Genomic DNA, 24,185 nt, shown 5'->3' with positions numbered 1-24,185 from the left:
TTGTAAAGTTGACTACTGGCCAGTCACGGTGGCTCACACCTGTAATCCCAGCACTTTGGGAGGCCAAGGTGGGCAGATCACTTGAGGTCAGGAGTTTGAGACTAGCCTGGCCAACATGGCGAAACCCTGTCTCTACTAAAAATACAATAATTAGCCAGGTGTGGTGGCATGCACCTGTGGTCCCAGCTAATGGGGAGGCTGAGGTGGGAGGATTGCTTGAGCTCGGGAGGCAGAGGTTGCACTGAGCAGAGATGCCCCATTCCATTCCACCCCAGGTGACAGAACCAGACCCTGTCTCACAAAAACAAAAAACAGAAAAAAAATGGTAGTATATGGGACCACTGTCATATATGTGGTCCATCATTGATGGACATGTCATTATTCAGTACATGACTATGTATGTATATATACACATGCAAACATTTATAACGTGCTTGTGAATGTGTATATATATTCATATCACACACATGTAGATATATGTATAAATAGTATATACATAATTGAAATACATCATTTTAATGGTTCAAGAACAGCCTAGGCAGCATAGGGAGACTCCATCTTGCCAAGACATTTAAAAAAAACTGGCCGGGCGCGGTGGCTCACGCCTGTAATCCCAGCACTTTGGGAGGCCGAGGCAGGCAGATTGCCTGAGGTCAGAAGTTCAAGACCAGCCTGGCCAACATGGTGAAACCCCATCTCTACTAAAAATACAAAAATTAGCCAGGCGTGGTGGCAGGCACCTGTAATCCCAGCTACTCGGGAAGCTGAGGCAGGAGAATCACTTGAACCTGGGAGACGGAGGTTGCAGTGAGTGGAGATCACGCCATTGCACTCCAGCCTGGGCAACAGAGTGAGACTCCGTCTCAAAAAATAAAAATAAAAATTAGCTGGGCATGGTGACGTGGGCCTGTAGTCCTAGCTACTCAGGAGCATGAGGCAGGAGGATCCCTTGAACATAGGAGTTTCAGGTTACAGTGAGCTACGATTATGCCACTACCCCCCCCAGCCTGGGCAACAGAATGAAACTTTCTTTAAAAATTAAAAATTAAAAAACTAAAAAGGGAGAACTATTTTGGGACATGAGTCCTACCTACCTCACTCTTTTTATTGTTTTGGTGTTTGTTTTCTTTAAAAAAGAAAAAAAACAACAACAAAAACAGGGTCTCGCTCTGTCTCCCAGGCTGGAATGCAGTGACACCATCATGGCCCACTGAAGCCTCAACCTCCTGAGCTCAAGCAATCCTTCTGCCTCAGCCTCCCAAGTAACCGAGACCACAGGCATGAACCACCATGCCTGGCTAATTTTTAAATATTTTGTGTAGAGATGGGGTCTTGCTATGTGACCCAGGGGAACCTCACTCTTTTTGTTTTTTGTTTTTTTGGTTTTTGTTTTTTGAGACAGTCTTGCTTTGTCACCATGCTGGAGTGCAGTGATGCAATCTCGGCTCACTGCAACCTCCGCCTCCTGGGTTCAAGCAATTTCCCTGCCTCAGCCTCCTAAGTAGCTGGGACTACAGGTGTGCACCACCACGCCCGGCTAATTTTTTGTATTTTAGTAGAGATGGGATTTCACCATGTTGGCCAGGATGGTCTCGATCTGCTGACCTTGTGATCCACCCGCCTCGGCCTCCCCAAGTGCTGGGATTACAGGTGTGAGCCACTGTGCCCAGCCACTTTGTAACTGCTAACATGGCAACACAAACTATAAAATACCTGTGAATAAATTAAAGGAATGTGCAAGACTTTGTGTAGAAATTTATTAATTTTTTTTTTTGAGACAGAGTTTTGCTCTTGTTGCCTAAGCTGGAGTGCAATGGCATGATCTCAACTCACTCCAACCTCCGCCTCCCAGATTCAAGTGATTCTCCTGCCTCAGCCTCCCGAGTAGCTGGGATTACAGGCGCCTGCTACCATGCCCGGCTAATTTTTTGTATTTTTAGTAGAGACGGAGTTTCACTATGTTGGCCAGGTTGGTCTCAAACTCCTGACCTCAGGTGATCCGCCTGCCTCGGCCTCCCAAAGTGCTGGGATTACAGGCGTGAGCCACCACGCCCAGCCAATTTGTTGTTTTTAAATAACCTTGTTTACAACTTTGTAATATTGATAAATTTTACAAACAATGAGATGTATGAGGCAAAAAGTGAAAGCACACACACACACGCACACACACACACACACACACACACACACACACACACACACACACACACACAGACTCTGCCTGAAGCGACAGCACTGTGTATTTTTCCAGAGCTTTTCTCTATCTTTATCTTTATGACCATATTTCTGGAACTTGCGTTTGGGGGTTGAGTTGAAGTGCTTCCTCACAGGGAGTTAAGCACACCTATAAATAGCTGTGACGCATCATGGACTGTGAAAAACACTGCAGCTGAGTCACCCGGTGTGTCGGGAACCTGCGTCAGGGAGAGTCATGAGCATGGGGTGGCTTCAGAGATGGAGTGGGGCCTTAATTAGGCCCGGAAGGATGAGCTGGCGGATAAGTTGGACAGGACATTCCAGGCAGGCACTTGGTCTAGAGGTGGGCTGATCATTTCTAAATGGCAGAACCCTGACAAACATGAGACTGAGAGTCCACAGAGGGGCACGTGGGGCTGAGCTGAGAGGCCCCCAGGGCCGGCATCCTGGCCCATGCCTTATGGAAGGCCAGGCTAGAAGCCCTGGGCCAGCCCCAGGAAATAGGAAGTTTCCAGGCCGTGGACCTCCTGTGCCCCTCAGGGTGGGGGCCATGGAAGAGCTCCTCTTTGTTGCAGGGAGGGGAAGTCTGTACCCCAAAAAGATCTTCCCATAATCCTGGAGCTGGGAGTGTGCTCGATGCACCAATGGCAAATGGTGTGCGGCAAACATGCTGCGTGCCTGGCACTCTTACCACTGTCAAGAAAGGGACCCCAGAACTCAGGAGGCAGCCACCAGCAATCAGCAGGAGCTGGCAGGGGAGGCAGACAGGCCTCCGTCTCTCTCTCATTTCTTAAATTGGCAGACGAATGATCTGCAGGGAATGGTTTGTCCTGAGTCGCAAGTCCCAGACCTTGGGAGTCCTTCCAGGGGTGCACACTGCCCCCTAAGGAGCTGGTGCACGAGGTGCAAGCTGGGGCCCTGTGGGGAGGGCTCCAGAGTGAGGTATGACCTTCATCCCTTCAGCCTCTCCAAATACAGACTGGCAGCACAGAGTTCCTGGCAGGGGGAGGCAGAGGCCCTGAGACAGCCAGCCCTGGCTCCAGGTCCAGCAGTGAGGAGGTGAAAGCAGGTCTGGAATTGAGATTTCCTGCCCGTCAGTCAGGTCCGGTCTGCCATGGGTCTTTTTCTTTTCCCCTCAAGAACCCAAAGCCAGCCAGGTACGGTGGCTCATGCCTGTAATCCAGCACTTTGGGAGGCTGAGGTGGGTGGATCACTTGGGGTCAGGAATTTGAGACCAGCCTGGCCAACATGGTGAAACCCTGTCTCTACTAAAAATACAAAAATTAGCCAAGTATGGTGGCACACACTTGTAATCCCAACTTCTCGGGAGGCTGAGGCAGGAGAATCACTTGAACTCAGGAGGCAGAGATTGCAGTGAGCTGAGATCGAGCCAGTGCAGTCCAGCCTGGGCAACAGAGCGAGACTCTGTCTTAAAACAAAAAACAAAAAACAAAAAAACAAAAAACACAAAAGAACCAAGTGATCTGCAGGAACTGAAGAGGGAGGGAAGGGCAAGCAGATTCTCTGCCCAGCTTGGCCCTAACTCAAAGGTGAGGACAGGCATGACCTGGCCTCATTTCCCATGCTCTGTAACTGGTGGGCTTATAGCCCACAGGCCGGTGTGTGGCTAACAGGGCCCTTCTTTTTTCCTGCAGTTTGCTCTGTCTCCTGTTGCGTGTGTGCCTCATGTTTGCATGGTGTCTCTGCTTTTAGTTCTTTTCTGTTTTCCTGTTGAGCCCTGCCGAACTCTTCCTGTGTTCCTGGATCCTTCTGGCCCTGTATATTATTGCGAGACAGAGTCACCCCCGGGCAGGAGTGGCCTGAGTTGGGCATTTTCAATCAGAGGGACTCTCCACATCAGCCTGTGGTGGGGCCCAGGAACATGTGCTCTTCCACTGAGGCTGCTGCCTGGTCACAGGAGCTGGACCTCTGCAGCCTGTGGACATCTCTCCCTTGGGTGTCTGTGTCCTTGGCTCAGGAGGTGTCAAGCAAAATGTCAGCTTATTTACCAGGCACAGTGGCTCACACCTTTAATCTCAGCACTTTGGGAAGCAGAGGGGGGAGGATCGATCGTTTGAGTCCGGGAGTTAAGAGACCAGCCTAGGCAACACAGGGAGACCCCATCTCTAAGAAATATATATATATATATTTTTTTTTTTTGAGACGGAGTTTCACTCTTGTTGCTCAGGCTGGAGCGCAATGGCGCAATCTCGGCTCACTGCAACCTCCGCCTCCCGGGTTCAAGCGATTCTCCTGCCTCAGCCTCCCAAGTAGCTGGGATTACAGGCGCGCACCACCGCACCACCACACCCGGTTAATTTTTTGTATTTTTAGTAGAGACAGGGTTTCACCATGGCCAGGCTGGTCATGAACTTCTGACCTCAGGTGATTTGCCTGCCTCGGCCTTCCAGAGTGCTGGGGATTACAGGCGTAAGCCACCGCGCCCAGCCTCTAAAAAATACTTTTTTTTTTTTTTGAGACAGAGTCTCACTCTGTCGCCAGGCTGGAGTGCAGTGGTGTGATCTCAGCTCACTGCAACCTCAGACTCTCTGGTTCAAGCAATTCTCCTGCCTCAGCCTCCCAAGTAGCTGGGATTACAGGCATGTGCCACCATGTCCAGCTAATTTTTATATTTTTAGTAGAGATGGGGTTTCACCATGTTGGCCAGAATGGTCTCGATCTCCTGATCTCATGAGCCACCCACCTTGGCCTCCGAAAGTGCTGGGATTACAGGCGTGAGCCACCACGCCCAGCCTTGAAAAAATATTTTTAAAAAATTTAGTCAGCTGGGTGCGGTGGCTCACGCCTGTAATCCTAGCACTTTGGGAGGCCGAGGTGGTTGGATTACCTGAGGTCAGGAGTTCAAGACCAGCCTGGCCAACGTGGCAAAACCCCATCTCTATTAAAAATAACAAAAATTAGCTGGGCATGGTGGCAGGCGCCTGTAATTCTAGCGTCTCCGGAGGCTGAGGCAGGAGAATCGCTTGAACCCAGGAGGCAGAGGTTGCAGTGAGCCAAGATCACGCCATTGTGCTCCAGCCTGGGCAACAAGAGCGAAACTGTCTGAAAAAAAAAATTTTTTTTTTAGTCAGACATCCTGGCACATGTCTGTGGTCCCAGCTACTCAGGAGGCTGAGGCAGGAGGGATGGCTTGAGCCTGGGAGGTAAAGGCTACAGTGAGCTGTGATAGCACCACTGCACTGCAGCCTGGGTGAGACCCCATCTCAAAACAAAAGAAAACAAGACAAAACCAAACCAAAAACCAACCAGACAAAAAACCCCTCAAACTGTCAGCTCATAAAGGCATGGGGAGGAGATGAGGCTGCAAGATGAGTCTATGAAATCAGGGCTTCCTCAAGCTGGCCTCCCTCTAGGGACCAGGAGGCTTCCAGTGGTGGGAGAGCTGCAGAGGGCGCTGTGGACCACAGGTGGGTGTGATCAGGAGGCCCTGCCTGCAGGTGGACAGGCACTGCAGGAGAAACCGTTTCAGGTCGGCTGAGCTTGAGCTGTCATTCAATGTGAACATGGAATGAAATTATCATATTCACCGGAAGTTCCAAAAATAATACTGAGAGGCTGGTAACCTTTACCCAGTTTCCTCCAATGGGAACATCTTACATAACTATAGTATATTTTCAAAACCAGGAAATTTGCATTGCTACATCCCAGAAATCTTATTTAGATTTTTTTTTTTTTTTTTTTTTTTTTACAACGGAGTCTCGCTCTGTTGCCCAGGCTGGAGTGCAATGGCACAATTTCGGCTCACTGCAACCTCTGCCTCTCGGGTTCAAGCGATTCTCCTGCCTCAGCCTCCCAAGTAGCTGAGATTACAGGTGCCTGCCACCATGTCTGGCTAATTTTTGTATTTTTAGTGGAGACAGGGTTTCACCATGTTGGCCAGGCTGGTCTTGAACTCCTGACCTCAAGGGATCTGCCCTCCTAGGCCTCCCAAAGTGCTGGGATTACAGGCGTGAGCCACCGTGTCTGGCCGAGGAACCTTATTTAGATTTAAATTTTACAAGTGCATATGTACTTGTTCACCATGGCCAGGCTGGTCATGAACTTCTGACCTCAGGTGATCCGCCCGCCTCGGCCTTCCAGAGTGCTGGGATTACAAGTGTGAGCCACTGCGCCCGGCCTCTAAAAAAGATTTTTAAAAAATGTAGTTGGCTGGGTGTAATATTATGTAATTATCTCACGTAGATCTGTGTAATCACCACCATAATCCCATCATACCATCTCCTCCTTAACCCCTGACAACTACCAATCTGTTCTCTATTTCTACACTTTTATCATTTCATGAGGTATACAAATGGAATCATAGAGCAGGTCACCTTTTGAGATGGGTGTTTTTCTTTCTTTCTTTCTTTTTTTTTTGAGATGGAGTCTCTCTCTGTTGCCCAGGCTGGAGTGCAGTGGCACTATCTCGGCTCACTGCAAGCACCACACCCGGCCTGAGATGGGTGTTTTTCATGCAGCATAATTCTCCTGAGATCCATTCAGGTCATTTCATTCCATTTTATTGCTGAACAGTATTCCATGGTATGGGTGCACCACAGTTATTTTAACCATTAACTCATTGAAGGACATTTGGATTGTTTCCAGATATTGACCATTATAAAATAAACTGCTAGGAACATTCACATACATGCTTTTGAGTGGGGAAAAGTTTTTGTTTCTCTAGAATAAATGCCCAAGAGTGCAGTGGCTGGGTTGTATAATAATTATATGTTGGCTGGGCATCGCGGCTCACGCCTGTAATTCCAGCACTTTGGGAGGCCGAGGAGGGTGGATCACCTGAGGTCAGGAGTTTGAGACCAGCCTGGACAACATGGTGGAACCCTGTCTCTACTAAAAATACCAAAAAAATTATCTGTAATTACCTGTAATCCCAGCTACTCAGGAGGCTGAGGCAGGAGAATTGCTTGAACCCAAGAGTCTGAGGCTGCAGTGAGCCGAGGTCGCGCCATTGCACTCAAGCCTAGGTGACAGAGAGAGACTCCGTCTCAAAATAATAATAATAATTATTATTATATGTCTAGGTTTTTAAGAAACTGCTGAACTATTTTCCAGAGTGGCGGAACTATTTTATGTTTCCACCAACAAAGTATGAGAGATTTAGTTTCTCTGCATGCTTGCCAGTATTTGGTATTGTCATTGTTTTAATTTTAGCTGTTCAAATAGGTGTGCAGTGATATCTCATTTAGTCATCCAGGTTTTTTTTTTTTTTTTTTTTTTTTTTTGAGACAGAGTCTCACTCTGTTGCCCAGGCTGCAGTGCAGTGGCACAATCTCGGCTCACTGCAACCTCCGCCTCCTGGGTTCAAGCAATTCTCCTGCTTCAACCTCCCGAGTAGCTGGGACTACAGGCATGCGCCACCACACCTGGCTAATTTTTTGTATTTTAGTGGATACGGGATTTCACCATGTTGCCCAGGGTGGTCTCGAACTCTTTTTTTTTTTTTTTTTTTTGAGATGGAGTCTCGCTCTTGTTGCCCAGGCTGGAGTGCAGTGGCACGATCTCGGCTCACCGCAACCTCCACCTCCCAGGTTCAAGCGATTCTCCTGCCTCAGCCTCCAGAGTAGCTGGGATTACAGGCATGCACCACCACGCCTGGCTAATTTTTGTATTTTTACTAGAGACAGGGTTTCTCCGTGTTGGTCAGGCTGGTCTCAAACTCCTGATCTCAGGTGATCCACCCGTCTAGGCCTCCCAAAGTGCTGGGATTACAGGTGTAAGCCACCGCACCCGGCCTTCGAACTCTTGAGCTCAGGCAATCTGCCTGCCTCAGTCTCCCAAAGTGCTAGGATTACAGGCGTGAGTCACCATGCCCGGCTGGCCATTGAGTTTTTAATTTGTAGAATACATGCCAAAAAGTTCTTTTGATTCCAGGAGATTGAATCCTCTCATCATTCACCTCTCTGTGGACAGACAAGCCAGACATCTATTTGTATTTAGTAGGTGATAATGACCCCTTGGCAAGTGTTACATCTAGTTACCATCCCGTGTGAGACACTCAAGTGAGTGGGGTATGGGGAGAAGGATGGAAGCAGGACCTTCCTAGGGAGAAGCAAATCACAGCTGTAAGGAGGGTGGAGACCAGAGGTTTTCCAGCCCATCCCCATCCTTCTGAAGTCATTGTCCTGTGTCTTCAGGCAGCAACTCTCAGATATTTGCTGTGTTCTTCATTCATTACCTTCTAGGCTACAGTTGCCACAGTGTGGTATATGTTTAGGGGTTTTCTTCTGGCCTTGGAGACTTTCAGAAGCATCTGTGGTTTGCTGAGGAGTTAGGTTCACCTTGTTTTGAGCTATGAAGTGTTGTCCACAAATATCTGGCTGGTTGAACAGGGTTGACTTGCAGTGAGAGGCAGTTATTACCTATGAGAGATGGTCAAGGTCATTTCACAGGGCCCAGAGCGTCAGGGTTGGAAGCAGTTCCTTCTCCAGATTTCCTCCTAGACTCGGGCTTTGGTTGGAGTGAAGGTATTGGTATAGAGTCCACTGCTGGCCTGGCTACTACCGCTCCAGCTAAATGAAAAAGCACTTGGAACAGAAAGGAGTCTTTGATGGGGATGGCAACACATCCTCCAGGGTTTGAAGGAACAATTGGGATATAAGCTAAGCCCATCACCTCTGCTGGCAGAGATCAGAGCACAGCACTTGTGACCCTGAAGGACAAGTCCTATTTAAACTTTTAGGATCACCGGGCGTGGTGGCTCACGCCTGTAATCCCAGTGCTCTGGGAGGCTGAGGCGGGCAGATCACCTGAGGTCGGGAGTTTGAGACCAGCCTGAAGAACATGGAGAGACCCTGTCTCTACTAAAAATACAAAGTTAGCCGGGTGTGGTGGCACATGCCTGTAATCCCGACAACTCGGGAGGCTGAGGCAGGAGAATCGCTTGAACCCGGGAGGCGGAGGTGGCGGTGATCCGAGATCGCGCCATTGCACTCCAGCCTGGGCAACAAGAGCAAAACTCCGTCTCAAAAAAAAAAAAAAAAAAAGAGAGAGAGAGAGAAAAAAAAACTTTTTAGGATCAGTGATTCCATAACTTCAGGAAGGGCATAGTTCCTGAGCTCTGATTCTCCTATCTACTGCCAGAAGCTAGTAGCTCCACTCAAAGTGATAAATTCTTTTTTTTTTTTTTTTTTGATAGGGAATCTCGATCTGTCGCCCAGGCTGGAGTGCAGTGGCATGATCTTGGCTCACTGCAACCTCCGCCTCCTGGGTTCAAGCGATTCTCCTGCCTCAGCCTCCTGAATAGCTGGGATTACAGGCGCACGCCATGACACCTGGCTAATTTTTAAATATTTTTTAGTAGAGATGGGGTTTCACCCTGTTGGTCAGGCTGGTCTTGAACTCCTGACCTCATGATCTGCCCTCCTCAGCCTCCCAAAGTGCTGGGATTACAGGCGTGAGCCACCGTGCCCAGTCCAAAGTGACAAATTCTCAAGATATAGCCATGGTGAGTTCACAAAGAGCTTTGAGAGTTCTTTATATATTATAGACACAAGTTCTTGATCAGATATTTGATTTGCAAATATTTTCTTCAGTCTGTGGCTTGTCTTCATTCTTTTTTTTTTTTTTTTTTTTTTTTTTTTTGAGACAGAGTCTCACTCTATCACCCAGGCTGGAGTGCAGTGGCATGATCTCGGCTCACTGCAACCTCTGCTGCCTGGGTTCAAGCGATTCTCCTGTCTCAGCCTCCTGAGTAGCTGGGATTACAGGTGCCTGCCACAGCGCCTGGCTAATTTTTGTATTTTTAGGAGAAACGGGGTTTCACCATCTTGGCCAGGCTGGTCTTGAACTCCTGACCTTGTGATCCACCCACCTTGGCCTCCCAAAGTGCTGGGATTACAGGCGTGAGCCACCATGCCTGGCTGTCTTCATTCTCTTAAAAATGTTTTTTTTGAAGAACGGAAGTTCTCTTTTCCTTTTTTTGATACAGGGTCTCACTCTGTCGTCCAGGCTGCAGTGCAGTGTCACAATCATAGCTTGCTGCAGCCTCCACCTCCCAGGCTCAAGTGATCCTCCCATCTCAGCCTTCCAAGTAGCTGGGACTACACGTGTGCCACCACCATGCCTAAACTTTTTTTTTTTTTTGAGACAGAGTCTCGCTCTGTTGCCCGAGGCGGGCAGATCACCTGAGGTCGGGAGTTTGAGACCAGCCTGAATAACATGGAGAGACCCTGTCTCTACTAAAAATACAAAAAATTAGCTGGGTGTGGTGGCGGGCAGCTGTAATCCCAATACTAGGGAGGCTGAGGCAGGAGAATCACTTGAATCCGGGAGGTGGAGCTTGCTGTGAGCTGAGATCGCGCCATTGCACTCCAGCCTGGGCAACAAGAGCGATACTCCATCTCAAAAAAAGAAAACACTGTCCTTTGTCCACTAAATTGCCTTTGACTTTTGTCAAATATTAATTAATCATATATGTATGGATATATCTGTAGACTTTCTGTTTTGTTCTGTTAATCTATTTGTCTATCTTTTTTTTTTTTTTTTTTTAAAACAGGGTCTTACCTTGTCATGCAGGCTGGAGTGCAATGGTGTGATTTTGGCTCACTGCAGCCTCAAACTCTTGGACTCAAGTGATACTCCCGCCTCAGCCTCCCAAGTTCCCAGGTAGCTGGGACTACAGGTGCATGCCACCACACCCAGATAACTTTTATTTTTGTAGAGATGGAGTCTCACTAGTTGACCAGGCAGGTCTCAAACTCCTGGACTGAAACAGTCCTCCCGCCTTAGCCTTCCAAAGTGCTGTGATTACAGGCATGAGCCACCACATGGCTTATTTCTCTTTTGGGTTTTTTTTTCTTTCTTTTTTTTTTTTTCAGTCTTACTCTGTCACCCAGGCTGGAGTGCAGTGGCGTGATCTCGGCACATTGCGACCTCTGCCTCCTGAATTTAAGTGATTCTCGTGCCTCAGCCTCCCGAGTAGTTGGGACTACAGGGTGCCCACCACCACACCTGGCTAATTTTTTTTTGTATTTTTAGTAGAGACGGGGTTTCACCATGTTGGCCAGGCTGGTCTTGAACTCGTGACCTCAGGTGTTCCGCCCACCTCGGCCTCCTAAAGTGCTGGGATTACAGGTGTGAGCCACCACGCCTGGCTAATTTCTGTAATTTTATATTAAGTCTTGGTTATATAAGTCAAGTAGTTTAACTTTTCCAGTTTTATTATTTTCAACATTGTCTTGACTATTCTAGGTCCTTTGCATTACCACAAGAATTTTGGAACGAGCTTGTTAACTTGTATTAAAAAGCCTACTGGGATTTTGACTGGTATTGCATTGAATAGTTTATTTTGGAAGAATCATCATATTAACAATATTGAGTTTGGCATATCTCAGCTCAATATTGAGATGGTAAATCTCTATTTATCTGGTAATGTCTCAGTAATGCTTTGTAATTTTCAGAGAACAGGTCAATTGCTTTTCAAATTCATTCCTAAGTATTTCATTTTTAAATGATATTGTAAGTGGTATTATATATATATATATATATATATATATTTTTTTTTTTTTTTGAGAGAGAGAGAAGGTCTCAGTCTTGTCGCCCAGGCAAGAGTGCAGTGGCATTATCATAGCTCACTGCAGCCTCAAACTCCTGGGCTCAAGTGATCCTCCTACCTCAGCCTCAGCTCAGGAGCTGGGACTACAGATGCCCGCCACCAAACCTGGCCAAATTTAAAAAAAAAATTATGATTTTGCTGAGAGACAGAATTATAATTTTTTTCTTTTTCTTTTTCTTTTTGGTAGAGACAAGGGTCTCACTATGTTTCCCAGGCTGGGCTTGAATTCCCAGCCTCACGCAATCCTCCAACAGCAGCCTCCCAAAGTACAGGATTATAGCCATGAGCCACTACATTTGGCTGTATTATGTTTTAAAATTTTCAATTTCCAGTGTTTCATTGACAGTATATAGAAATAATATTGATTTTTGTATTGATCTTACAACTTGCAACATTGCTAAATTACTTTTTTTTTTTTGGCAGAGTCTCGCTCTGTCGCCCAGGCTGGAGTGCAGTGGCGCGATCTTGGCTCACTGCAAACTCTGCCTCCTAGGTTCAAGCAATTCTCATGCCTTAGCCTCCCTAGTAGCTATTTGGTATTTTTTGTACAGACAGGATTTTGATGCTGGCCAGGCTGGTCTCGAACTCTTGACCTTAAGTGATCCACCAGCCTCTGCCTCTCAAAGTGCTGGGATTACAGGCAGCTGCCATCACGCCCAGATAATTTTTGTATTTTTAGTATAGACAGGGTTGCACCATGTTGACCAGGCTGGTCTTGAACTCCTGACCCCAGGTGATCCGCCCACCTTGGCCTCCCAAAGTGGTGGGATTACAGGCGCCTGGCCTCAGACTTCTTTTAACTGCATGTTTGGATCACTGTACTAGGAGGGTCTTTTACATATATTTATCTTATTTTATTTTTCCCACGGGAAATAAGTGGTATGGTGGGCAGCTTCTAGCTCCAGTGATTCCCCACCTCCTGGTATTGACATCCTTGTGTAGTCCCCTCCCACGCTGTATCCGAATTGATGTGTGATTCTGTGTGATGGTTCTAAAATGTAATGCATGAATAGGCCAGGCATGGTGGGTGGCTCACACCTGTAATCCCAGCACTTTGGGAGGCTGAGGTGGGAAGATCGCTTGAGGTCAGGAGTTCAAGACCAGCCTGGCCAACACCAACATGGCAAAACCCCATTTCTACTAAAAACACAGAAATGGTCTGGGCGTGGTGGTGTGTGCCTGTAATCCCAGCTACCCAGGAGGCTGAGGTGGGAGAAATGCTTGAACCCGGGAGGTGGAGGTTGCAGTGAACCTAGATGGCACCACTGCATTCCAGCCTGGGCGACAGAGGGAGACCCTGTCTCAAAGTAAATAAATAAATACGTAATGCATGAATAGGAAATTTGAGGGCCAGTAAGGCCAACAGATCAGGAGATGACCACTGGAGAGCTTGTTGCATTTCTCAAAAGGAAGGGGCGTGCATGCCATGGTGGAGGAGGGTGTTCGTCAAGAGTCAGAGGGGAAAGGGGAAGACAGGAGCTGTGCAAGAACCTTTCTTTTTTTTGTTGTTGAGATGCAGTCTTGCACTGTCACCCAGGCTGGAGCGCAGTGGCGCGATCTTGGCTCACTGCAACCTCCGCCTCCCGGGTTCAAGCAATTCCCCTGCCTCAGCCTCCCGATTAGCTGGGACTACAGGTGTGAGCCACCACGCCCGACTAAGTTTTTGTATTTTAGTAGAGACGAGGTTTCACCATGTTGGCCAGTATGGTCTCAGTCTCCTGACCTCGTGATCTGCCCAGCTCGGCCTCCCAAAATGCTGGGATTACAGGCATGAGCTACTGCGCTTTGACCTGCAAGAGCCTTTCTTGTGGTTTCTGAGGGAAGGGGTGGGCAGGACAGGATAACAGTTTTAGGACTGGCTAGTTTCAGGATTGGTCAATTTCAGGCTCTGGGGCATAGGGGCTGTCCCTTTAGTCTGGTACCCCGCCCTGGGGTGATTAGGGTAGTGACCGGCAGCCTGCAGTGGGAAAGCATGATAAAGGAGATGGTGGGGGGTGTGTGCTCTGGACTGGTTGGTTTGCATTTGAAAAGCACACTCTCAGGTGAGTCGTTCTCTATCCCTAAGAACTGGAAGCTTGGGAGAGGTGGTCCCTCCAGTGGGGTCAGCAAGGCTCCAGATGTCAAAGCATCAGAATAAAGAAAATCAAAGACATGGTTAATACAGTGGCCAATAGAATATGAGAGAAGTGTTGATGTATCGCTTCCAAGACTAGGTTATATAGATACCGTGCCGATCAGTGTGCTCTCTCTCTTTCTCTGATCACTTGTTCCAGGGAAAGGCAGCTTCCATGTTGCCAGGAGCTGAGGCCTTTTGCCAACAGCTGTGTGAATGAGCTCTTTCTCATGTGGATCCTCTAACCCCAGTGATGAGGCTACGACCACATGTGTAAGTTATCTATTGCTGCGTACAAGTTAACTCAAAGCTTTCAAATGATTGCAATCTCTTAAGAGACCCTGGGCCAGACACGGTGGCTCATGCCTGTAATCCCAGCACTTTGGGAGGCCGAGGCAGGTGGATCACCTGAGGTCAGCAGTTCGAGACCAGCCTGGCCAACATTGTGAAACCTTGTCTCTACTAAAAATACAAAAAATTAGCTGGCGTGGCGGCACACACCTGTAATCCCAGCTACTCGGGAGGCTGAGGTGGGAGAATCACTTGAACCTGGGAGGCAGAGGTTGCAGTGAGCCAAGTTTGCACCATTGCACTCCAGCCTGAGAAACAAGAGCGAGACTCCGTCTCAAAGAAAGCAAAACAAAACAAAAATAAGACCCTGAGCTGAAACCTCCCAGCTAAACCACTCCCAGGTTCTTGACTTACAGAAACCAGAGATATAATAAATATTTGTTGGTTTAAGCTACTACATTTTGAGGTAACTTTTATGTAGCAATAGATAATACATGTGATACTAGCCTCATTTTATGGATGAAGGCAAAACTCAGACGGCAAGATGACCAGGTCAAGGTCACGGAATGAACAAGTGACAGAAATGACTTGCCCTCAGAGAGGAGCCTTGCCCATGGTACATTCTCCACAAATATTTGTTGAATTGTCCCATCTTTTTTCTGCTATCATTAACTAAAAATTGAGGCACAATGGTGATTAGTTAAGATCAACATAGCCGGGCGCAGTGGCTCATGCCTGTAATTCCAAGCACTTTGGGAGCCCAAGGTGGGCGGGTCACAAGGTCAGGAGATCGAGACCATCCTGGCCAGCATGGTGGAACCCCATCTCTACTAAAAATACAAAAATTAGCTGGGCATGGTGGTGCGTGCCTCTAGTCCCAGCTACTCAGGAGGCTGAGGCAGGAGAATCGCTTGAACCAGGGAGTCGGAGGTTGCAGTAAGTCGAGATCACGCCACTGTATTCCAGCCTGGAGACAGAGCGAGACTCTGTCTCAAAAAAAGAAAAAAAAAAAAAAACCCAACGTGAATTAACATGGTAACAGCCTGTATGCCTGTTATTGGGCCAGGGACACTTGTTCTCCATTAGGTGCCTTGCTGACCCAGGGAAAGGCAAAGTCCTGTGTATGTGAACATCTGTCCTCTTTGTTGCCCCAAATCCAAATCTTCTTTCAGGGGAATCCCAGGACAGATAAGAAACAGGACCATTATTAGTCTGGGTCCAATCAGCAAAGAAAAAAAACACACAATAATTTGAATAGGGAGGATTTTTTTTTTTTTTTTTTTTTTTTTGAGACAGAGTCTCGCTCTTTCACCCAGGCTGGAGTGCAGTGGCGCTATCTTGGCTCATTGCAACCTCTGCCTCCTGGGTTCAAGTGATTCTCCTGCCTCAACCTCCCGAGTAGCTGGGACTACAGGTGCATGCCACCACGCCTGGCTAATTTTTGTATTTTTAATAGAGACAGGGTTTCTTTCTTTCTTTCTTTTTTGAGAGGGAGTCTCGCTCTTTCGACCAGGCTGGAGTGCAGTGGCATGATATCGGCTCATTGCAACCTCCTCCTCCCAGGTTCAAGCAATTCTCCCTGCCTCAGCCTCCCGAGTAGCTGGGATTACAGGCGCCCGCCACAATGCCTGGCTAATTTTTGTATTTTTTAGTAGACATGGGGTTTCGCCATGTTGTACAGGCTGCTCTTAAACTCCTGACCTCAGGTGATCCACCCGCCTCACCCTCCCAAAGTGCTGGGATTACAGGCGTGAGCCACCACACCCGGCTAGTTTTAACTTTTTAGTACAAAACAATTTCTGGTGACTAATGCAGTGAATGGATTTCAGTTCTGTATCCTTTTGAAACATTTTGAACTTGGATTTAAGTTTTGCAACAAGTCCAGTGTTATCACAGACCATTGCAGGGGCACCATCTGTGGTCACACTTACTAATTTTGACCAGTCAACATTAAACTTTTTGAAACTTTTTTTTCTTTTTCTTTTTTCAAGACAGAGTCTTGCTCTGTCGCCCAGTGCAGTGGCGTGATCTCGGCTCACTGCAAGCTCCGCCTCCTGGGTTCATGCCATTCTCCTGCCTCAGCCTCCCGAGTAGCTGAGACTATAGGCGCCCGCCACCACGCCTGGCTAATTTTTTTGTCTTTTTTTTTTTTAGTAGAGACGGGGTTTCACCGTGTTAGCCAGGATGGTCTCGATCTCCTGACCTTGCGATCCACCTGCCTCGGCCTCCCAAAATGCTGGGATTACCGGCATGAGCCACTGTGCCCAGCTGACTTTTTTCAACATACAAAAATAAGTCACTTTCAGTGGTTGGATCTGCCATAGGTACCATGTCTAAAAGTTCTTCAGTGATATCAAAATTCTCATCAACACCACGGATAAACATAATTAACTGACTTGTATTATTTACATATGTGCACTCATCAACTGCAATAGAAAATGTCACAAATGATCTCACTTTTTCCCACAACTTATCCTGTAAATTCTCAGCCATATCTTTTACTCTCTGAGCAACAGTATTTCTGGTTAGGCTTATGTTTGCAAATGCTTCTTTCTGTTCAGGACACATGATTTCTGCTGAACTCAATAGACAGTCTTTTATAAACTCACCATCTGTAAAAGGTTTTGAAGCACGGACAATTTTTTCACTTATTATGTAACTGCATTTCACAGCAGCATCACTTATTTTATTTGTATTCGATGATAAATGCTGTAAATGCTGTAGAAAGTTTAGTCCTTTTCTAAGTTAATTGAGTTTTTCATCACGCATCTTTTCTGCAAACCAGTCAAAATTCTCACCATGGTTTGTTTCATAATGGCATCTTAAGTTGTATTCTTTTGACACAGACAAAGTTTGGTTACATATTAAACACATAGGACTATACTTCCACAAAGAAATATGCTTGCTCCCACTTCTCTTGAAACATGCGGCGCTATCAATCCATCTTTCATTTTCCCACTTTTGATAGAGACATAGGAACAAAAAGAGAATTCACTTTTCTTTAAGAGAAACAACAGCGCAAGCCTGATGATAAATGGTGGCTGGCCCTGGAAGAGGGAGGTGTGGAGATGCTGGCAAACTGTAGAGCCTTCCAAAGGGACAGCCACCACTCAGCTAGGGCAGATTGCTGGTATGTGGGAACACAGGCCCAATGTCACCTGATCTCCCCAATTTTTTTTTTTTTTGAGACGGAGTCTCTCTCTGTTGCCCAGGCTGGAGTTCAGTGGTGCGATCTCGGCTCATTGCAAGCTCTGCCTCCTGGGTTCACGCCATTCTCCTGCCTCAGCCTCCGGAGTAGCTGGGACTATAGGCGCCCGCCACCACGCCCGGCTAATTTTTTTTTTTTTTTTTTTTTTGTATTTTTAGTAGAGACAGGGTTTCACCATGTTAGCTAGGATGGTCTCGATCTCCTGACCTCGTGATCCACCCACCTCGGCCTCCCAAAGTGCTGAGATTACAGGCGTGAGCCACCGCGTCCGGCCGATCTTCCCAATTTTTGAAGCAAAGCCAGACACTGAATTTTAACACAAAATCAGCTGACTTTTAGATATTGTGAACTAAAGCAAAAAGAAAAAAAAAAGTAACACACCGTGCAGGGCAAACCAAGTAAGTCTAAGTGTCGTGAATTGCCCCTGGACACCAGTTTGGGGCCCCTGTAGCCCCACTCACCTCCTAGCTTGCGGCCAACCACTTCCAGGGTCGTCAGGGCTTCCACCCCACACTGACCCAGGGTGGCTTCATTCTGTAAGGGAGAACCTGCCAGAAGCACGACCTTATCTTCAGGGATGAGGCCCTCCAGGGATGCTACATGGGCCTTCAAAGGAAAGGGAGAGTCAAGAGTGTTGTCTGGGGAAGCCACAGGAGGAAAGGCAAGTAGTGGCTGGGGTAAGGATGATCAGGGATACATCATTATCTTTACCTTGCTCTGGGCAACCGTCTCCAGGCCGGTCACTTCAAGAGTGTGCAGCTCCCGGGCGCGCATGTAGGCGACTTGAGGGCAGAGGAGACTGAGGTCAGCAGCCCCACCTCCTCGCCAAGCCCGTCGGCGTCCGCGCATGCGCGGGCGCCGTCCTGGAAGCCCTGGGGCTCTCCGAGGGGGCGCTCTGGACGGTCCTCACTGTGCTCTAGTCGGTCCTCATCGTACTCTAGTCGGTCCCGCGGAGTTGGAGAGAGAGCGGGCTTCCTGCTAGACGGTGGGATGCGGTAGATGTTGAGAGCGGCTGCTCTCTGGACATCTCTGCTTAAACATAGACAGGGTTGGAGTGCCGAGCAATAGAGGTGGCGAGGGGTCGCCCACAGACCGTGCGGCGGTGCTCCAAGTGTGGCCAGGGTGTAGAGGTCGCAAACAGGGAAGGGGAGGTCCCAGGTAGGTGGCCCCAACTGCAAGGAGCCAGCCGTTCGGTTCGGCTCATGCGGGGCATATTGGGGCGGCCCAGGATTACATCCCGCTTTGTAGCCCATCTTCCGTTGCAACTCTCGGGGCTAGTCCAGCCCCGGCTGTCGTGTTGGAAAGAGAAATGCTAGAAGATTCTTAAGGCAGAATAGTTACATCATTTATTGTAGGAAAAAATCTGGGTCTGAAGCCCAAATCAGAATTTGCCCTTTCTGAGCCTAACTTTTCAATTCTGTAATGCTGGGTAAAAATAATTATTGACTTGAAAGATTTCGAGAAATGTATGGACTGTCACATAACACAGTGATGAGTGTGTCTGCAGAAAGCCAAAACGGGAAAGCTGGGAAAACACTGTCCCAGAGATGCTCCCCACCACGCCCCCCGGGAGTCTTGCTCTGTTGCCCAGAGCAAGACTCTGGGCTGGAGTGTGGTGGTGTGATCTTGGCTCACTGCAACCTCCGCCTCCCAGGTTCCAGTGATTCTCCTGCCTCAGCCTCCCGAGACGCTGGGATTACAGGCTCACGCCACTATGGCTGGCTAATTTTTGTATTTTTAGTAGAGACAAGCTTTTGCCATGTTGGCCAGGCTGGTCTCGAACTCCTGACCTCGTGATCCGCCCACCTCGGCCTCCCAAAGTGCTGGAATTAACAGGCATGAGCCACCGCACCCGGCCCCAGAGAGGCTTTTTAACCCAGCCTGGAGTGCAGGCACAATATCAGCTCACTGCAACCTCCGCCTCCTGGGCTCAAGCGATCCTCTCACCTCAACCTCCCAAGTAGTTGGGACTATAGGCATGCGCCACCACTCCTGGCTTGTGTGTGTGTGTGTGTGTGTGTGTGTGTGTATTTTTTGTAGAGGTGCGGTTTTGCCACGTTGCCCAGGCTGGTCTCCAACTCCTAGATTCAAGCGATCCAACCTCCTTGGCCTCCCAAAGTGCCAGGATTACAAGCAGGAACCACTGCGCCTGGTCAAGACAGACTTTCTTTTTCTTTTTTTTTTTTTGAGACAGAGTCTCACTCTGTGGTCCAGGCTGGAGTGCAGTGGCACGATCTTGGCTTACTGCAACCTCCGCTTCCTGGGCTCAAGTGATTCTCCTGCCTCAACCTCCTGAGTAGCTGGAATTACAGGTGCATGCCACCACACCCGACTAATTTTTGAATTTTTAGTAGAGACGGGTTTCACCATGTTGGCCAGGCTGGTCTCGAACTCCTGACCTCAAGTGATTCACCCACCTCAGCCTTCCAAAGGGTTGGGATTACAGGCATGAGCCACCGCACCCACCCAACAGATTTTTAAATATTGTTAATAGTTCAGATTTTGGAGCCAGACTGAAATTAAGTCCCTGCGCTATAGTTTGTAATCCATATCACTTTGAGCAAGTTACATAATCTTTTTTTTTTTTTTTTAAATCTCACCAACCAGAAGCAGCAAGTTACACAATCTTGAATCAGTTGTCTTTTCTGAGAATGGAAATAGAACTTACTCATTGTTATGATAATATATTTCAAAAGCATCTAGAAGAGTGACACAGAGTAAGCAAATCACAATGTTGAGTCAGACTTGGGATCCAAAAGTTTTTCAGAATTGTTCAAATGCATTTCCTCCCTGGAGCCAGGAAGATCGGAGAAGCTGGTGCATCAGAGCCCCACCCTTCTTCCGGCCTTGTGCCCAGCTAGTCTCCTGGGCTCTTAGCAAACTGAACCTAGGGCTTTTCCACTTCCAGGCCTTTCTTTGACCTGTTGCTTCTGCTTGGCCCCTACCTGGAGTGCTGTTTTTCTTTCACCTGTTGAGAGTCTGCCCATTCTTGGAGACAAAGGGCCCTACTTCCGGCCTCTACCACAGGCCTGCATATGCTTGTGCTGAGGTATCTCACCACAGATCCTGTTTCCACCAGTCGGACGCAGCGGACCATGGGGTGTAGGGGTGGGGCTCTTCCAAAAAGAATGAAATCACATCCTTTGCAGCAAGTGGATGCAGCTGGAGGTCATTATCCTAAGTGAGTTAATGCAGCAACAAACTCAAATACCACATGTTCTCACTTATATAGTAAGTGGGAGCTAAACAATGGGTATACATGGCCATAAAGATGGAAACGACAGACACTGGGGACTCCAAGAGTGGGAACAGAGCGGGAGGGGCAAGGGTTGAAAAACTACCTATTGGGTACCATGTTCACTATTTGGGTGCTGGGTTCACCAGAAGCCCAAACCCCAGCATTATGCAATATATCCGTAAAACAAACCTGCACATGGACCCCCTGAATCTATAATGAGAAAAAAAAGAAAAAGGCTAGGGAGGGTGTCTCACACCTGTAATCCCAGCACTTTGGGAGTCTGAGGAGGGAGGATCACTTGAGCACAGGAGTTCAAGATCAGCCTGGGTCATGTAGTGAGACTCCATCTCTATTTTAAAAAATAAAAAATTGGCCAGGCACGGTGGCTCACGCCTGTAATCCCAGCACTGTGGGAGGCCGAGGTGGGCAGATCACTTGAGGTCAGGAGTTTGAGACCAGCCTGGCCAACATGGTGAAACCCCGTCTCTACTAAAAATACAAAAATTAGCTTGGGCGTGGTGGCACGTGCCTGTAATCCCAGCAACTTGGGAGGCTGAGGCGCAAGAATTGCTTGAACCCGGGAGATGGAGGTTGCCTTGAGCAGCGATCGCACCATTGCACTTCAGCCTGGGTGACAGAGTGAGACTCTGTCTCAATAAATAAATAAATAAATAAATAAATAAATAAATAAATAAATAAAAAGAAAAAGCTGGCTGGGCACGGTAGCTCACGCCTGTAATCCCAGCACTTCGGGAGGCCGAGGCAGGTGGATCACAAGGTCAGAAGATCAAGAGCATCCTGGCTAACATGGTGAAACCCCTTTCTACTAAAAATATAAAAAATTAGCCGGTTGTGGTGGTGGGCGCCTGTAGTCCCAGCTACTCGGGAGGCTGAGGCAGGAGAATGTCGTGAACCTGGGAGGCGGAGGTTGCAGTGAGCTGAGATCGTGCCACCGCACTCCAGCCTGGGTGACAGAGCTAGACTCCATCTCAAAAAAAAAAAAAAAGAAAGAAAGAAAAAGCTACCTTCACATCTGGGCTTGTGGTTGGGGGGTGTTGGGGAAAGACCTTGAGAAGAGACGTGTGTACTTTGGGAGCATTGAGGTGGATTGGCCAGCTAGGTACACTAACCCCCTGCAGACTTTGAGGAGTCAGCTCCTCAGCTGGCGGGGTTGAGGCCTCGGGAGAATTAGCTTATAATCCTTACCTTCTGCAGAGCCCTCCATCCAATCTGCGCTGCTTTCTGCGGGGCTCCCAGATGCGTATAACATCACCCGCCTTGATGAGAAGACGGGGAGACATCTGGGAGGTGGGTGGGCGGGTCAGACTCTGGTCTTTGCCCTTTTGGGCTGAGGGAGTGAGGGCCCGGGAGGGGCTGCCCTTCTTGTCCTCTGGAGGGATGAGGCCCCTGCTGGGCCCTATTGACCCCCCTTTCTGTGGCCCTGCAGAAAAACATGGAGGGCTTCCTCTTCCTCAGTGCAGTACTGGGTTTGATACCATCACTCAGATCATTGAGGTGATGCGGACTGCGCTGGCTGAGGGTAGCTATGTCCTGATCCCTAGAGAAGGGCTTTTGAAGTGGCCAAGCAGCCTACATCACAGTGTCTCCCATAGACAGGCCCCCAGGGGCCTCTGAATGGGAGAGGTGCTGAAACCATGGCCCCTGGAGCATAGTAGGTGGAGATCTTTGAGACCAGGCCTGCCCTAAAAGAAGGGTGGGGGTGGGAACCTGAAGAGGTGTCAGCAGGAGGAGGGAAGACGGGGGCGGGGTCAACAGCAAGGCTGCTGTTGTCTGTGGAGCCCCACCAGGAGCAGTCTGGCAACGGATTGGCCCCTTTGTCAATTAGGAGATTGGCTGGCTCCTTTGTCCAGTTCCTTCCTGCTTCATGGGGGTCCATGGGCTCAGCTGTTCAGGCTAGATAGGGTGACCAGTCCCTCTGTCTGATGGGAGCATATATCTCAGTCCTACTCCAGCAGGAGGCAGATTTAGACTCTGGCAGTGAGTGTGGTGCTGGGAGGGAGCGGGCCTCACACCCCTTCCTCCTAGGCCACCTTGTCCCTGTGATCTCACTTCTATAGATGTGACTGAGGCCATGCCCCACATGGCATGCCCAGAGAACGGCCCCCCTTGAGTGGAGGGGCCCCATTCTGTCTCTGGCAGCAAGGTCCTGCCTCAGGGCAGGGGATGGGTCATGGGGTGACCCCCACAAGTCTCTTTGACTTCAGGTCCCCTTTCTCTGCCCTGACATAGCACCCTGGAGTGGTTTCCCAGGGCCCTGTGGCTGGTGCCTGATGCAGGGTGAGTTAAGAGCACTTTGGGGACCCAGGACAAGAATGTCCTCCTTCCACGGCTACTCCGGCCTCAGCTCAGGTCCAGGGTGAGGTGCTGCTTTTCAATGGGTGACACTCTAAGGAAGGTGTGCTTTTTTCTTCTCTTTCCCAGACAGAAGGGGACAAGCCACCTGCTATGGTTTGCATGTGGTGTTCCCTCCAAAAGCCACATTGAAACCTAATCACCAAGATGACATACTGGAAAGGGGGCCTCTGAGAGGGGATTGGGTCATGAGGGTTCCTCCTTCACAAATGGCTTGGGGCCCTTATAAAAAGAGCTTGTGGCTGGGCACGGTGGCTCATGCCTGTAATCCCAGAACTTCGGGAGGCTGAGGCGGGCAGATCACGAGGTCAAGAGATTGAGACCATCCTGGCCAACATGGTGAAACCCCATCTCTGCTAAAAATACAAAAATAGCTGGGCATGGTGGTGTGCGCCTGTAGTCCCAGCTACTGGGAAGGCTGAGGCAGAAGAATTTGGGAGGCAGAACTTGGGAGGCGGAAGCTGCAGTGAGCTGAGATAGCGCCACTGCACTCCAGCCTGGTGACAGAGTGAGACTCCATCTCAAAAAATAAAATAAAATAAAAAGAGCTTATGGGAGTGGGTTTGCCATCTTCTGCTCTTCCACCATGTGAGGATGTAACAAGAAGGCCCTCCCCAGATGCCTGTACCTTGATTTTGGATTTCCCAGCCTCCAGAATTGTGAGACCTAAATTTCAGTATCAGGTATTGTGTTTTTTTGAGACAGAGTCTCGCTCTTTCACTCAGGCTGGAGTGCAGTGGCGGGATCTCGGCTCACTGCAAGCTCCGCCTCCTGGGTTCACACCATTTTCCTGCCTCAGCTTCCCGAGTAGCTGGAACTACAGGCGCCCGCCACTGCACCCGGCTAATTTTTGTATTTTTTAGTACAGACGGGGTTTCACCGTCTTAGCCAGGATGGTCTCGATCTCCTGACCTTGTGATCCACCCGCCTCGGCCTCCCAAAGTGCTGGGATTACAGGCGTGAGCCACCGCGCCGGGCCTCAGTATCAGGTATTCTGTTATAGCAGCACAAGACAGACTAAGATACCACCCAAGAACTGAGAGGGCCCGGAGGTGAGAAGGTGCTGGCCCTTCAGCTCTCCCTCCCTCTGCCTTCACAAGCATTACCAGGACCTGAAGCTGAACCACTGTGGGACAGAAGGTTGCAGTCAATTCCTATAGACGTGGCTTCAAATCCAGGTTCAGACAGTGAA

General features: G+C 48.7%; 1 protein-coding gene across 2 annotated transcripts; it reads right to left on the bottom strand.

Moving 5' to 3' along the window:
- Window positions 1–6,276: 6,276 nt before the first annotated feature.
- Window positions 6,277–18,769, bottom strand: LOC115936222 (putative ubiquitin-like protein FUBI-like protein ENSP00000310146). 2 transcript variants are annotated; one of them, XM_063710678.1, is made up of 3 exons: window positions 18,094–18,769; window positions 17,844–17,988; window positions 6,277–8,576 (listed from the first exon to the last, which is right to left on the bottom strand). In XM_063710678.1, exons 1-3 carry the CDS (start codon window positions 18,229–18,231, stop codon window positions 8,458–8,460), a joined length of 402 nt encoding a protein of 133 aa, XP_063566748.1. In that variant the 5' UTR covers window positions 18,232–18,769; the 3' UTR covers window positions 6,277–8,457. The 2 variants fall into 2 exon arrangements, with proteins under 2 accessions (XP_063566748.1, XP_063566749.1); XM_063710679.1 differs by lacking the exon at window positions 6,277–8,576 and adding an exon at window positions 15,513–17,731.
- Between the last annotated feature and the right edge of the window lie 5,416 nt (window positions 18,770–24,185).

This window comes from Gorilla gorilla, chromosome 9 (assembly GCF_029281585.2).
Source record: "Gorilla gorilla gorilla isolate KB3781 chromosome 9, NHGRI_mGorGor1-v2.1_pri, whole genome shotgun sequence".
In the NCBI taxonomy this organism is placed as follows: domain Eukaryota; kingdom Metazoa; phylum Chordata; class Mammalia; order Primates; family Hominidae; genus Gorilla; species Gorilla gorilla.
Note: the sequence above shows the minus strand (reverse complement) of the source record. Positions and strands in the feature narration are given on the sequence as shown.